This window comes from Urocitellus parryii, chromosome 15 (genome assembly GCF_045843805.1).
Source record: "Urocitellus parryii isolate mUroPar1 chromosome 15, mUroPar1.hap1, whole genome shotgun sequence".
NCBI classification, from domain to species: Eukaryota; Metazoa; Chordata; class Mammalia; order Rodentia; family Sciuridae; genus Urocitellus; species Urocitellus parryii.
In genome coordinates, this window is record NC_135545.1 from 41,858,925 (window position 1) to 41,875,346 (window position 16,422).

The following is a 16,422-nucleotide window of genomic DNA, read 5'->3' on the forward strand; positions in this document are numbered from 1 at the left end:
CAAAACATTCTCATGTGCCCATTTACACTCCATCATCACCCTGACCTCTGCTCCCTGGCAAGTGCCTAATTTCTTTCCATTGCCGAAGATTGCCTTTTCTAGAATATCATAGCACAGGAGTCATTTATGATGACTATGTCACTTGCACAATGATTTTGAGATTCAAGTGGCATTTCTTCCCTTTTATTGCATGTACACATCTGCCACACTTTATCCAGTTACCAGTTGATGCACATCTGAGTGACTTCCATTTGTTCTCCTCCTCCTTCCTTCCTTTTTTTTTTTCTTCCTTGTTAGTGGAGGCTTAACCCATGGGCACTCTATAACTGAGGTATTTCTCCATCTCTTTTTATTTTATTTTGAGTTGGATCTCACTAACTTGTCCAGGCTGGCCTCCAACTTCCAACCCTCATCCATTGACCTCCTGAGGAGCTGAATTGCAATAAGTGTACCATCAAGCCTGGCTTAGGCTACTTTTTACATAAACCTTGTGTGGACATTTTCTGAAATCACTTTGTGGACATGTGCTCTTCTCTTGTTTTTTTTTTTTTTTTTTTTTTTGGCAGGGGGTGGTACTGAGGATTTATCCTCCCTTGGGTACTGAGGATTTATCCCTTGGGTGCTTCACTACTGACTACAGATCCAATCTATTTTGTATGTATTTATTTTTTATTTTGAGGCTGAGTCTCCCTAAGATGCTGAGGGACTTACTAAGTTTCTAAGTAAGGCTCACCTTAGAAACCAAGTTGCTAGGATTATAGGCATGTGCCACTACTCCCAACTCTGGGTTGAACATTTAAGGAAAATGTCTAGCTATCTTCAAAAATGACTATATCATTTTTCATCCCATCAAACAGATATGAGGATGACAGATGTTCCATATTTTCACCAAAACTTGCTTTTATGGGGTCTTAAACCTTAAGCCTGTAGCATCCGTCTGTCCTTACAGATATTTTCCTGGATTTTTACCTTCTACTTTGATCTTCTTTTCTGTGTTTCTCTCTCTCTCTCTCTCTCATTTTATATGTGTGTGTGTGTGTGTGTGTGTGTGTGTGTGTGTGTGTGTAAGTTTTCCACCCCACCTCACCCCCTACAAGCCTGATACTCTAAGACTCTTCATTCCAGTGTTTTACTGTTAGCTTCGGTAGCTTGGGGACCTTCACCAAGAGGTAGACAGCAAAGTCCAGGTTAAGAAGGAGCACTATGTTGCCCAGATGATATAAAGGAGCTTATAACATGACTATGAACTGGAAGGAGCTGAAATATCTCAACCTCCACAGCCCCAGCTATAAATTAGGTCAAGAGATTACAGACAGAGAAAGCATCTGCCTGGACAGGAGCTCGGACAGTGGCTTGGACCACAGTGTATTGGATGGAAAACTTTGAATCAAGACAAGGAGAAGCCCCAGGACACAGCCATCTGGGCATATTATCACTCCTAGAAAGACTCCAATGAAGGACAATTGCTATCCTGACATGTAGGAATATACCCAAGCTAGAATGAAGAAGCCAAGGCCTGTTAGGAGAAGGTACTGAAGGTCATCTGAGGTGGAGCCCACACCCCTTCCTCCAGTCAGGCAGAGCAGGCACTCCTGTCTCCTGCTGTATTCCCTATGTCCTTGCAGGATTCGAGAAGATTTGACATCTCCTGGTTATGGGCCTTTCTCCCCAGCGGCCCCAGATGCCCAAGAGAGCCCTCCAGGTCCACAGTGCTAGAACCAGAAAGTGCTCAGAATGTTTGTCAGGTGCATAAATGACAGTAAACTCAACCTCAGAGGGACCTGTCCTCAGGGGAAGCCACAGGGTAGGAGGAGAGACAGTGGAAGGGGGTGGGTTCTTAAGAAGTGTCACAGTTGCAGTCACCAGTGTATTTCAACAGAGCAAGCAGGACCGAATAGGGACAGGTTTACACAGACCCTCAGACCAGGACTACAAGGACCTTGGAGGGAACTCAGGAAACTATGAATGCTGAGAGGAAGAAGGACTTCCCAGTACCAAGGGCACAGTCACACTGCCCAGTTTGCTCAGGAAGTCCCCTCATCCCCCAAGGTCATCATTTCTCACCTGTGGGGATCTTCATTTTGTGTCCCCTCAGAGAAGCCCTCCTGGCTCCTCCAATTACAGCCCACTGTTCCCTCCTCTCCACCCCAGCACCCTCATGGGCCAGTGTTATGGTTTAGAGAGAAGGTGTCCCCCAAAGCTCATGTGTGAGACAATACCAGAAAGTTTAGGGGTAACATGATCAGGTTATGAGAGCCTTAACCCAGTCATTGATTAATCCCCCATGAGGGTTCACTGGATGGTAACTGTAGCCATGGAGGGTGGAGCTGGAGGAGGTGGGTCACTGGGGTGGGCCTAGTGGTATATATTTTGTCTTTTTTGAGTGGAGCTCACTCTCTCTCTCTCTCTCTCTCTCTCTCTGCTTCCTGGTATGATGTCTTTTTTTTTTTTTAAGAAAGAGTGAGAGAGGGGGAGAGAGAGAGAGAGAGAGAGAGAGAGAGAGAGAGAGAGAGAGAGAATTTTGATATTTATTTTATAGTTATCGGCGGACACAGCATCTTTGTTTTGTATGTGGTGCTGAGGATCGAACCCAGGCCACACGCATGCCAGGCGAGCGTGGTACCGCTTGAGCCACATCCCCAGCCCCTGGTATGATATCTTGAGCAGCTCTCCTCCACTACACCCTTCCACCGTGATATTCAGCCTCTCCTTGAGACCTAAGCAATGGACCTGCTCTCTATGGACTGAGAACTCTGAAACCATGAGCCTCAAATGAATTTTTCCTTGTCTATATTGTTCTTGTCAACATATGAACCGGGAGGAAAACTTTGGATGGAAAAGTTTGAATCAAGAAAAGGAAAAGAAAAAAAGTAGACTAAAAGGGCCAATGGCTGCTAGGACAATAAATTAGTAACTCCAGGGGTGAGGAATGGGTTCCTGAGATCTCAGAGCAGCTACAACGGCAGTGCAGCACCTTGGGAGCTAACAGAGGAGTGCAGCCCTGTCCTGTCTGGTACCCAATGCCTCTGTGATCTCTGGAGTTCAAAGTGGCTCTCCCGCAGTGCCCAGCTTGCAGGACACCTCTCATTGCTCTGCCTCCTCCCTGCAGGGTCCAAACTCCACCTGGGCCCAGGTCCTTCTCTGTGCTGACCTCTGAAGCAGAGAAACCCCAGCAGCACAGAAACAGCCCTGGGAGCTGACAATGTGGCTGCACAAACTTCATGGGAAGCTGGGCATTGTGGCCTGTGGGCTCCTGCTGCTCCTCCTCCAAGGTCAGGGTAAGGCTCACATAGGGATTGGGGTGTCAGACTCTGTGTTCCTATCAGCCAAATGGTGTAGAGGAAGAGACTGAGGCTACAGGAGGGTAGGCTGGTGGAAATGATAGAGGACAGGTCAGAGAGGAATGTGCAGCCACCCTGAGCTCCATCTAATGCCCAGGGTGACTCCCCTGAAGTGCAGACAGGGTCAGAATTCCTGTCACTAACACCAAGGAGAAGGCAAGGTATGAGGGGAGAGGGGAGACTGAGGAACCCAGAAGAGCAGGGCCCACTTCCCTGTCTCTGGACGGGGCATTCAGGACACTGAGTGCTGGGCTGTGCTGGAGCTCCAGCTGCCAATTGGGAAAACAGCCACTTAGGAACACCTTCCTGCTGCCATTTGGCTCTAGGTCATGCCTTTGGTCAGAGGGGTGACCTGGCCCTCTCAAAGAGGCTCCAAGCAAGGTTATTTGTCTTTGGGAGAAATACAGAAGGTCCCAGGCACTGTATCCTAAAGGGGATCTGGGATATCACTGGGTTCCTCTCACCTTACACACCTGACCAAAAAAGGGGAATGGTTTGGCCATTAGGGCAAAGGTGAAGGGCTCTGAGCCTACAGGTAGCATCCAGGCCCTCATCAGATGTTAGGTAAGGTTGGCAGGATGCCTGGGCTGTCCTTGGCTTGATCTTCTCCATAAAAGCCTTCTAATGTGCAGCCCCCTTATCTCCTGCTACTCCTCCCCACTGTGCCCAGGAGGAGTCCACACTCACCTCTCCCCCATGACACACCCACAGAGGATCTTTCCCACTTCCCTGCTGTTGACTAGGCTCCTCTCAAAAGTCACTAGGACTTTCTAGACTAGGAGAGCTGCCCAATTTCACTGATGGCTGCCATTATAAATATTGTCTTGGCTTCACTCATTCAGAAATAATCATTAACAAGTCACAGGGGAGCACAGATTTGGGTTCCACCCTCTTCTGTCCCCACCAGTCCTGGCTCCTTCACAGGAACCATCAAGGTCTCAGGGACTTACATACAATGTCCAGGACGTTGTGTGTGTGTGTGTGTGTGTGTGTGTGTGAGAGAGAGAGAGAGAGAGAGAGAGAGAGAGAGAGAGAGAGAGAGAGATTTTTTTCTCATGCCTGGTCTCCATCTACATGACCACAACTCACCCTCTGGGGCACCATGCTTTCCCCTTCCTAACACAGGAGTCACCTCACACTCTTACATGGTGCAGCTTCCTCCACCATCGAGTGGATAGGATGATGTGCTGTGGACTTAACAAGTCTCTGATCAGGGATGTTTTAGCAGACTTTGTCCATGGCTGTCACAACACACACCTGAGGCATCTGGGATGCTGTCTGTGTACATTACATGAAAAGAAATTTCACCCAGTAAGGAATTCTGTGTAGGCAGCCTGTTACTGGGAAGAGGTGCATACCACCCATGCCCCCTTTTGCGTACTGAGTGAAACTCCAGGTTGCTTTACCACTGAGCCATGTCCCCCAGCCCTTTTCATTATATTTTGATACAGCATCTCACTAAGTTGCTTAGGGCTTTGCTAATTTTCTGAGGTTGGCCTCAGCCTCCTGAGTCACTGGGATTACAGACATGCATGTGCCTTTTGACTTGGAACATATCTTAGTTCGATCTGGGGTGATAAAACAGTATTACTGACCCAAAGCTGGATGATGTAAAAAGGAAATAGATTTATTTAGCTCTGCCCAGGTGACCCTCTCTGGTTTGGTCTTGGTTAAAAACATTCAGCTATGTCATAACATGGTAATGGCATGACATCATAGGACTTTGTGGGAGAAAGATCACATGGTGAGAGAGGAAGACTAAATAGACAGGTGCATGAGGAGTGTGCCTTTTGACTTGGAACATATCTTAGTTTGATTTGGGGTGCTAAAACAGTATAACTGACCTGACACTGGATGATGTATAAAGGAAATGGATTTATTTAGCTCACAGTTTTAAAGCCTGAAAATCTCTGCTCAGGTGACCCTCTCTGAGATCTTGGTGAGGGACTTTCAGCTATGTCATAGCATGGCAATGGCATGATATAGTAGGACTTTGTAGGAGAGAGATCACATGGTGAGAGAGGAAGCTTTAAGACAGGGAAGAGGCCGACTTGCTCTATTATAAAAACTTACACTCACCTCAAAGGAATTAAGCCACTCTTATGAGATCTAATAATCCACTCTGAAAGACTAGCATTAATCCTTTCACAGAGCAGTCCTGAGCCATCCACTGGGTCCTACTTCTGAAAGGTACCACCTCACTGGGGACCAGTCATCCATGATAGGATCCTTTGGGGGGCAAACCACATCCAAACCATACCATTCTGCCCCCGCCCCACAAGGTTCACGTCCTTCTTTCAATGCAAAATGCAGTCATTCCGTGCCTATAGTCCTCAAAGGCTGAAACCTTACCAGCATGGCTACAAAGTGCAAAGTCCCAAGTCCCATCTGAAACTCAAGTCAAATGACTTGCAACAAGTTACCATGGTTTCAGGATACAGCCTTGAAACAGGCTCAGGCAGGGCAGATAGTCCTGTGGCAAAAATGAGGAATAGCAAGTAGAAAGGGCTCCCAGACTCCCAGCAAGTCCTAAAACAACCAAATAAGACACTAGATCCCCAAACTCCAAGTCCAGCCCCCTAGAAACAGGGCAGGGTACTGGTCCCCAGGGCCTTGGGCAGCCCCACCCGTGGAGTAATGCTGGTTGCAGCCTACATGGCTGCTCTCCTGGGCTGCATGCCATGGCCTGTGGATTTCCTAGGGGGCATTGCACACTGCTAGTGGCTCTTCTGGGGTCTCAAGAGCAGTGGTCCCACTCTCATGGCCTCACTAGGCAGTCTTTGCCGTGACTCCACTCCAATAAGCAGGGCCTCCAGAACTTTCCTTTGAAACCCCAGGGGAGGCTGTTGAGACAGCAGAGCCCTTGGATTCTCTGCACTTAAAAAATAGCTCCGCTTGGGCATTACCAAGGTCTGTTGTTTGCTCCCTTTGGAGCAGTATCAGGAGTCATGCCTGGGCTTTCATGAACCATGGTTGGAGAGACCCAGAGCATTTTGCTAGGAAACAAGGAGCAGAATCCTGGGACAATGCTGGGGCTCCTTCCATGGTCTTTGGGGCTCTTGATGCAAGGGCACCTGGAAGATTATGTGTAGGCCTCAGGCCTTCTCTCCCATGGTTTTGAAGCAGAGAGCCTAGCTCCTTCCCACCCATGGTACTCTCTTTCCCATCCCCTATATTCTTACCCAATCTCTCATTTTGCTCTTTGGGTGAGCAGGTATGAAATTTCCAATAATTTAAGGTATGCTTTCATTTGCAAACTATCATTGCAAATCTCACTTAAAACGACCAAAAATAACCACACAGCTTCTTCTATATTTTGTTCAGAAATGTTGTTCTCTGAATCTTCTAGGTCATCAATGTTATATTTGCCCTTTCATAACATCTTTATGCATGAATACAATGTAGTCAAGTGTTTGCAGTGATCAAAGGCAGCCTTTCTTCTAATTTCCACAGATGGTTCCCACTTCCTTCTGAATCCTCCTTAGGATTGCATTTACTAAGCACATTGCTATCAGCATTCTGAATATGACCACTTAACCAATCTCTAGGAGGTTCTAGCTCCTTCCTAGTCTCTTTGTTATCTGAACTTTCACAAGGATTACTGATAGTTCTTCATTTAGAGCAGTTTAAGACTTCTCTTTCTCCTCTTCCTCTTCTTCCTCCTTTTTCCTCTTCTCCTTCTCCTTCTTCTGTTTTGTACAGGGGGTATAACCCCAGGGACACTTAACCACTGAGCCATATCCCCATCCTTTTTATTTTTTATTTTGATATAGCATCTCACTAAGTTGTTTAGGGCTTCACTAAGTTGCTGGTTCTGGAGCTGGCTTTGAACTTGCAATTCTCCTGCCTCAGCCTCCTGAACTGCTGATATTACAACTGTGCTATCACACCCAGCAACACAAAACTTTTCTTGACTGCTCCTACAAACTCCTCCAATCTCTGGCTGTTAATTAGTTCCAAAGCCACTTCCATAGTTTCAGGTATTGTTTTAGTAACAACCCCACTCTTGGTAGTAATTTTCTGTCTCAGACTGCTTTGTGTTGCTATAACAAAATAGCCAACACAAGGTAATTATAAATAAAATATGGTTATTTTGCACACAGTTTTAGATACTAAAAATCAAGATCAGGTGGCCCTCTCTGGTCTGCCTCTGTTTTTGGTTTTTGGTCTGTTGTGGTTGACACTAGTGGGGATGGACCCTAAAGGTGATCTGCCACTGAGCAAAATCCCTAGCGCCTTTACTTTTCACTTTGATACAGATTCATGCCAAGTTACTGAACCTGGTCTCAAACACACAAAACTCCTGCCTCAACCTCCCAAGCCTCTGGTATTACTGGAGTGCATCACTTTGCCTGGCTCTGGTCTACCTCTGGAGAGGGCCTTGTAGCTATGTCATAAAATGGCAAAGACATGATATAGCAGGAGTGTTTATGAGATAGATCATACGGCAGGAGCAAAGCAAGAGACCGGAGAGTGGCCAGGCTGCCCTGTTAGAACAATCCATTCTCACTTTCCAGAGAATTAATGCTCTCCTGTGAGATCTAACCCTAGCCATGATCCAATCACCTTCTATTACACCCCATCCCTTTATAGTCCCACCTCCTCAATGTTGCCACACTGAGAACCAAACTTCCAGCACATGAATCTCTGGTGAACAAACCACATCCAAACAATAGCAGAAAGATGATACTACATTGTCCTCTCTGGAGCCTTTACGTGGCTGCCACGCCTAGCCTCAGTCACAGCAGTTGACACATATTGATGCATTAGGATCCACCCTGGGCAGGGCAGAAGGAGATCCCTGAGGTTGTTCTTGTCTTTTGTTTTTTTCTAATGGAACCTGGCTCAGATCTGCCAATTTCTGCAGAGGCAGAACTTGAGACTATGAAGGGAAGGTGCAAGAGGTGGGAGCCTCTGTAGGTTGCAACAATATCGGGGGACAGTGGCCTTACTGAACACCTCCCTGTACCCTAAGGCACAGAGTGAGATGTGGTTGCCCAAGAGCTACACAGCACAGAGGGATGAGCCTCATATGAGCCAGAGAGGAAAGTTAATGAACCCAATGTGCCCATCAGCCACTTTCAATGAGTATCTGGACTGGCACAACCTAGATTATCTGAAATGCACCCTGTCCTTTGCACCATTGTTCGAAAGCAACCCCAGCTATCACATCATGGGTAAATTTTTCATGAGTTCCTACTGAAAAAAAAAAAAAGAAGAGGAAGATTGATACAAATATTTATATGATATACACAGAGATAGGTAAATAGATAAAGGTATTTCCACAACAGTGTCAGTTTTCATTATAATTAAATATCTATTCAAATGTCCTAATTTATTAGAATGGTAATAATATAGGGTCTTTTCTTAAAAAAATCAAGATTTAAGCCAGGCACAGTGGTACACCTGTAATCCCAGTGGCTCGAGAAGCTAAGGCAGGAGGATAGCGAGTTCAAAGCCAGCCTCAGCAACTTAAAGAGGCCCTAAGCAATTCAGTGAGACACTGCCTCTAAGTAAAATATAAAAAGGGCCTGGCATTTGGCTTAGTTGTTACGTGCCCCTGGGTTTAATCCCCAGTAACAACAATAAAAAATTCATATCAGTTTCATAATTTGCAAAGAGATTTTTAATAACAAGTTTGAAAAATAATTACTGCACCATACATTCTACCCATTCAATGACACACATAAGTGGTTTTTAGTTTACACTCAGAGTTCACCTCTTTCCCTCAATGTGAACCTAACCCTACCCTACATACCCTCAGTCTGCTCTCTGTGTCTATGGATAAATTAATTCTGGCCATGTCATCAGAATAGAATCAGGAGGTAATTGTGGAGGGTCACAGTGGGACAGGCAGAAAGTTTGTGAAGCCATTGTTTGCAGATCAGGGTCCGTCCACAAGATTGAGCTAAGGAAGGCCAACCAGGCCACAGTACTATAGGCCAACAGCTGATTAAGCAGACCAAAGTCTGAAGTGCATCTCTCTGCCCACAGGCCAGGACTCAGTCAGCCCTATTCGAACCACCCACACCGGGCAGGTGCGGGGCAGCCTCGTCCATGTGAAGGGCACCGATGCGGAGGTCCACACCTTCCTGGGAATTCCCTTTGCCAAGCCACCTGTAGGACCACTGCGCTTTGCAGCCCCTGAGCCCCCTGACCCTTGGAGTGGTGTGAGGGATGGGACCTCCCACCCGGCCATGTAAGCTCTCCTGGGGTCTGGGAAACCTCAGGGCTGGGGTGGGGATGGGTACTCCGAGCCCTGGGCCAGGCTGCTGTGTCTCCTTCATCTACACTGCCCAGGCAGTTTTCCTCTGCATTGGGATGATTCTCACATTCATTCTTCCAGTGAGAGTGCTGAGGCTCAGAGGGTAGAAGTTGCTAACTTCCCTAGGCTCCTGTGTTTGGCCTTGGCACCCAGAGAACATTGGTTGCAGAGATAATTTGTCTCAGCTCATGTTATGCCAGATGTTCTCTGCAACCAGAGTACGCACGTGTGTCTGGGAGAAGGTCAGATTGGCTCTAAGAACCTATAAAATACCCTGACTCCAGCAGTACATACTCTAGATTCCTGAGGAGGGAAGCAGTAGTGGCTCCTTTGGGACCCACACCCTGCATTCTCTATGCCAGCCCACAGGGCCAGGTGCCAGTAGCCAAGTAAAAGGTGTATGTACTGAAGACTCTGTGGGAGGGATGTGATTCCCTGAGAGTCTAGACTTGGTCTGTGGATTGTTCTACTATGTTCTATGGAAAATTAAACTCCATCCATTCAGGCACTACCCATTTGGGGTCATCTATACTGTTCCAGACCTGAATGGGGACAGGGATAAGTGGTGAATGTCAACACAGGCAGCCAGTGTTTCCCAGACAGTCCCCTAGAGTCATGATTGCCCACCCTCAGAAGGAGTTGGATGCAAGTGCTTAACAACCCTGAGGCCTCCCTGGAGGTCTGGACTCCATCCTGGCTTCCCCCTCCCACCCCAGCCAGAGGCCTTGAACTCAGTGGGAAGGGGCTTTAGAGAAAAATCCAGTATGAACAGGACATCAGGTGTAACAGGGACCCTGAGGGGGTTTCATGGAAGAAACCTAAACCCAAGTCTGCTTTTGACCACTGTTCACACGCTGGGTTGACTGTCTACCATGGTTGATCACCAGGTGTCTGCAGGATGCCAAAGCAATGAACACACAGTCTCTGAAGCTGTTGAATCTGACCCTGCCTTCCATCCCCATGTCAGAAGACTGCCTGTATCTCAACATCTTCACGCCTGCTCATGCCCATGAGGGCTCTAACCTTCCTGTGAGTGTCAGGATGTGATTGACAGGGGAATGGGAGTACATTTGTTCTATAAGGTTAGAAGGAACAAGATCAGCTTGGGCCCTACTGCAGTATGAACAATGAGGAGAAACCTCTTACTGTCAGATCCAAGAAGGCCTCTTATACCAGTGGGCCCTGACTTAAGCTTGTGTTCAAAGGGCCCTGGCTACTCCCAGAGGTCAGAGACTGTGGCCATTGGATGGACACCATTCTCATTCAACCAAGTTGTTCCCAGGAGACCCCCTTCGTGCAAGGACTACACTAAGGTCACACAAAAAAATGACAGCAATGGATTGTCTTTGAGCTCTTGTGGAGAAGAATTTTGATTAATGTTTCTTGGAAATTCTAAGTAGACACCCCTTTTCTTTCCAACTTGCAGAAGATTCAGGATGTAATAGATCCAGGTTTTGGTACATGGGATGTATCACGTACCAATGGGAGATCTGGTCTTCCTGATTGAACTTGGGTCATTGACCCATGGCCCAGGTCATGAGGTCTGCTGGAGTTTTGTCTGTGTGGGTAGCTGCATAATTCAAAGCAGTGTTTAACCTATAAGGCAGCCCAGGAGGGGTTTGGGCTGGGTGGGACCCATGTGGTATATCTCTTGATTTTCCAGGTGATGGTATGGATCCATGGTGGTGCGCTAGTTATAGGCATGGCATCCATGTACGATGGTTCTATTCTGGCAACCACTGAGGACGTGGTGGTGGTCACTATCCAGTACCGCCTAGGTATTCTGGGCTTCTTCAGGTGAGCTTAGGGCTGGATTGGTCAACGGAGGCTGAGTAGACAGAGGACCATCCAGTGATCATTATCCTTGCATTTCTCAGCACTGGAGACCAGTATGCCACTGGCAACTGGGGCTACCTGGACCAAGTGGCCGCCCTACGCTGGGTCCAGCAGAATATCGCTCACTTTGGAGGCAACCCTGATCGGGTCACCATTTTTGGCGGGTCTGCAGGTGGCACTAGTGTGTCCTCACATGTGGTGTCTCCAATGTCCCAAGGACTCTTTCATGGTGCCATCATGGAGAGTGGGGTGGCCCTGCTGCCCAGCCTCATTGCCAGCTCATCTGAAGCGGTTTCTACAGTGAGTGCCCTCAACCACCAAAGCCCAGACCCACTGCCTCATCCCTCACCTTCAGAGCCACTGCTCCTCTTTCTTCACTGAAGACAACAACAGTTGAGGAACCTTGGGAAGTGCTACCTATCCAGGGATTGCGAGGGGTTTAAGGGTCAGAATCCACAGACCTCTACCTCACAGTGGTTGAATATGTTCTATGATCTGTAAAGCTGTACCCTGAACCACCTGAGCATGTGTGATGGCTCCTGTGGCTGACACCTGAGGTTCAGGGAGGGTAGAACAATTTCACACCTGCAACAATCCACACCTTTGAGATACTGGTGGTGCCTGCACCCAGCTGAGACCTTGGGCAACATTCCCACTCCCTGCCTGAAGGGATGATCCAGCACTTTTTGGTGCCTTTACAGATGGTGGCCAACCTGTCTGACTGTGGGCAGGTAGAGTCAGAGGCTCTGATGAGCTGCCTTCGAGGCAAGAGTGAAGAGGAAATGCTGGCTATTACCAAGGTCAGGCTTAATGAGCATGGGTGTGGAAGAAGGAGGAATGATAGCTGTGGGGCAAATGGTTTGGGTGCCCTTCCAACTCCCTGGAACAGTTACTTCACCCAGGTATTCTGGAAATGAGGCTTGCTTGTAATAAACCAGGAATAGGATTTCCTGGGGCAGTTATGAGTTTCCTGGCCAGACACGAGCGAAAAGCACTCAGAAGACATCAGAAGTTTTCTAGGACCTGACTGTGTTTCCTGACTTTGAATGCCCCCTCAGGCCTTCAAGATCATTCCCGGTGTGGTAGATGGGGTCTTCCTGCCCAGGCACCCCCAGGAGCTTCTGACTTCTACTGATTTTCAACCTGTCCCCAGCATCATTGGGGTCAACAATGATGAGTATGGCTGGGTCATTCCCTCGGTGAGACCTAGCTCCAAGTTTCTAGGTATTTGGGGAACACATCCTAAAGTTCCAGGCCAATCTGAACTATAAAACACACTCTCCCCTTTCCACCCAGAGCATGGGCACTGCTCACCCCCAGAAGAAAATAGACAGAAGGACTGTGCAGGCTGCTCTGCAGAGAAGAGCAGCACAGATGGTGAGACTCCCAGGGTCCTGCAAAAAAAAAAAAAATGGAGAGTGCTGATCAAGGTGTAGTATCCCTGTAATCCCAGTGACTCAGGAAGCTGAAGCAGGAGGACTCCAAGTTCAAGGCCAGCCTTCAGCAACTTGGCAAAACCCTACCTCAAAATAAAAAAATAAGAAGGGCTGGGGATGTAGTTCAGTGGTAAAGCATTCAATCACCAGTACCAAAAATATTGAGAGGATACCCCCAGATATCCTTCCCATGAGGCAACTTCCGGCAACAAAGGTTGATCTCTGTGTGCATTTGTGAGTGGGATCACCCCACAGCTTGACAGCTTTGCCTTATGCCCTGACCCATCCCAGATTCCATCTCTCCACCCTTAAGCTGCTGTGTCCCTTCCTCAGTGCCTGCCTAACAGGACTCTCCCCAATCCCTCTGGGCTAGATGTTGCCTGCTGAATTTGGTGACCTGTTGATGGAGGAGTATATGGGAGACAATGAAGACCCAGATACTCTTCAAGGCCAGTTCCAGGAAATGATGGAGGACTTAATGTTTGTGATCCCTGCACTCCAAGTAGCACATTTTCAGAGTGAGTATATCTGTACCTGACTCCTGATGGCCTAGGGCAACTTAGAGCTCTGGTGTCTGGAGAACAGGAAGATTGTGATGTCTAGGTCCTGAACTAGTCTTTATCAGGCCCCTGATACCAAGCACTTGATAGTCCTCATCTCAGCAAATCCTGAGGGATAGTATAAGTGACAGACAACTACCCTATTTTATAGGCAAGGAGCCTGAGTTAGTGACTTGCTCAAAATCACACAGCTAGAGAGTCCAAGGCCATGATTTATTGAAGGCCCTTCAATGGCCTCAACTCTACCCTGGGGTTCCCCATTTCACTGTCCAGGTTAAAGTCAGCTTTGGACCTATGTATTTTGTCACCAAGGGTGACTCAGAAGGGAGTTCCAGGTAAGGGGTCACCTTATCACTGCCTGACCACCCCCATTCCCCAGGTTCCCATGCCCCTGTCTACTTCTACGAGTTCCAGCATCGACCTGACTTTTTTAAGGACATCAAGCCACCCCATGTGAAGGCCGACCACGGTGATGAGATTCTCTTTATCTTCAGATCCTTTTTCTGGGGCAAGCAAGGTGAGTCTTTGTTCTCCAGAAAATGTGTACCAGTGGGGTCCACACAAGGAAACTAAGGCTCAGAAAGAGAATCAGGTGTTCACCAACTCATAGCTCAAAAGATGTCCCTAATTAGAATCTGAGCCCCACCACTCCAGCCTGTGCTCCCTCAACCTGCCCCGCCCCAACCATGGTGTCCATAGTGGGTACAGAGGAAGGTACTTAAATGGCATATTTGTTTCTCAGATGACCTCACAGTTTTAGAAGGAAAAGGGGGCCCTCTGGATCCAGATGGCCCAGGAACAATTCAGCTAGAGGCTGGAATGAGTAAGGGCAAGCTAGACAAGGGGAGGGGCTGTCCCCCAGGGATATTGGGGTAAGGAAGGTGTATTAGTCGAGCCTTCTGTGACAAAATACCTGAGATATTCAACTTAAAGGAGGAAGATTTTATTTTGGCTCACAATTTCAATGGTTTCAGTTCATGGTCACTTGATTCCATTGATTCTGGGTCTGTGGAGAGACAGGACATCCTGTCAGGGAGTTAGTAGTGGAACAGAGCTGCCCACATCATGACAGTCAGGAGGAGAAAGAATGAAATACATACAGGCACCAGGAACAAAATACACCTTTAGAGGCATGCCCCCAGTGACCCACCTCTTCAACTAGGTCACGTCCATAGAGTTTACAGCACCTCCCAACAGTGCACCCAGCTGGGGGTCAAGCCTTCAACAGATGAGCCTTGGGGGACACTTCAGGTCCAACTATAATGGAAGGGACCCAGGCCTTGGATCGATTCAGGCTATGGCTGGGGTGGTGAATGTGGCACAGAAGTGGACAGGGTTGGCCAGGACCTGGACCCTTGTCTTCCTCCTTCCACAGTTGAGTTCAGTGAGGAGGAGGAGCTGCTGAGCAGGAGGATGATGAAGTACTGGGCCAACTTTGCTCGAAATGGGTGAGGACACCTGCACACTCAGCCTCCCAGCGGGGCACGGGTCCTCCACTGCTCCCCTTGTCTGAGGTGATCTCATTAACACACATGTGGCCTTAACCACATCCTTCTCCAACATGAAGGCCTGCTCTGAAAGAGGTTGCTTTGTGGGTGCACTCTCATGGTGGCCAGGAGAGTGAGCCATAGTGCTGGGTTACCATAAGAGCCAGCCTCTCACAAGGAACGGCCAAACAGACCAGGTTGCCCTGCCCTGTGGAGAACAACACTAGTGAGAGGCCATTACTTTCCTACATCAGGAAAATTTTACCCATTCTCAAAGCCCCCGCCTGCCTGGATGCCTGGCCAGTCCTAAACAGGGATGGGAGGTCAGGTCTGAATTCAACAGAGCTCAGACTGACCCTCGCCCTGCCTTGCTGGGAGGGCATGTGCACAGGAACCCCAACGGAGAGGGCCTGCCCCACTGGCCACTGTTCGACCAGGACCAGCAGTACCTGCAGCTGGACATCCAGCCTGCTGTGGGCCAGGCCCTGAAGGCACACAGGCTGCAGTTCTGGACCAAGACCCTGCCTCAGAAGATCCAAGAGCTAAAGGGAGATAAGGTGAAGCACACAGATCTCTAGCTCCCTGTTCAGGGAGGGAGGGAAGGGCTATGTGCAGATGGGATCTGCCTGTGGTGCCCATACACGCCCACCCAGGAGCCAGGGTTGACCCCTTCATTCATGTTGCCATTCATCCACTCTTCATGCATCCATTCAGCCAATACTCATGATGTTCATTGCCCAGGCTGCCATGAGTCCTCTTTTGTTAGACACACTCAGTCAATCCCCCCAGGAAGCTGTGGACGGGTAAGCCCAGTGGATGCCCACCTTCCTCCCCCCCACTGAGCTTGAGTTCCTTCCTCCCTACTCCCCTCTCTTTCTTTGTACCCTCTCTGTCCTCTCCTGCAAGTTTCCATACCCTCCCACTTTGAGAGAGATGTTTTATGAAGTGGTGCTGACCTAGGTTTCAGAAACCCTTGCCCACCTCTCAGCAAGTCCCCCATGTTCTCATATCTCAGAAAGCCTAAGAGAAAACCTATACATCAGAAGCTCCAGTGTCTTAGCCCATCAGGCTGCTGTTACAAATATACAATAATCTAGCCAGACACGGTGGCACAAACCCCTAATCCAAGCTACTCAGAAGGCTGAGGAGGAGAATTATCAAGTCCAGACTGGGCAACCTGGGGAGACCCGAGCTCAAAGCAAAATAAAAAGGGCCATGGATGTAACTCAGTGGTAGAGTGTTTGCCTAACATGTCAAGGTCCTGGGTTTGATCACTGTACCACTACCAAAATATAAACAAATAAACACAATAAACTGAGTAGCTCATAAACAGTGGAAATTTATTGCTCTCTGTGTTGGAAGCTGTCAAGTTCAAATCCAGGTATTAGCAGATTTGTTGTCTGGTGATGTCTTGCTTTAGTTTTTAGATGGCACCTTCTCACTATATCCTCACTTGGCAGAAGTGGCGAATAATCTCTCTTGGCCTCTTTTATACAG

At 48.2% G+C, this 16,422-nt stretch overlaps 1 protein-coding gene across 2 annotated transcripts; it reads left to right on the forward strand.

The window, feature by feature from the left end:
* Positions 1 to 3,184: 3,184 nt before the first annotated feature.
* LOC113200032 (cocaine esterase-like) lies at positions 3,185 to 16,185 on the forward strand. Of its 2 annotated transcripts, none has more exons than XM_077792944.1 (12): positions 3,185 to 3,278; positions 9,336 to 9,540; positions 10,494 to 10,635; positions 11,270 to 11,403; positions 11,484 to 11,742; positions 12,144 to 12,242; positions 12,501 to 12,641; positions 12,739 to 12,819; positions 13,252 to 13,396; positions 13,818 to 13,955; positions 14,814 to 14,886; positions 15,317 to 16,185. In XM_077792944.1, exons 1-12 carry the CDS (start codon positions 3,203 to 3,205, stop codon positions 15,501 to 15,503), a joined length of 1,680 nt encoding a protein of 559 aa, XP_077649070.1. In that variant the 5' UTR covers positions 3,185 to 3,202; the 3' UTR covers positions 15,504 to 16,185. The 2 variants fall into 2 exon arrangements, with proteins under 2 accessions (XP_077649070.1, XP_077649071.1); XM_077792945.1 differs by having other exon boundaries at positions 3,185 to 3,272.
* Positions 16,186 to 16,422: the final 237 nt, after the last annotated feature.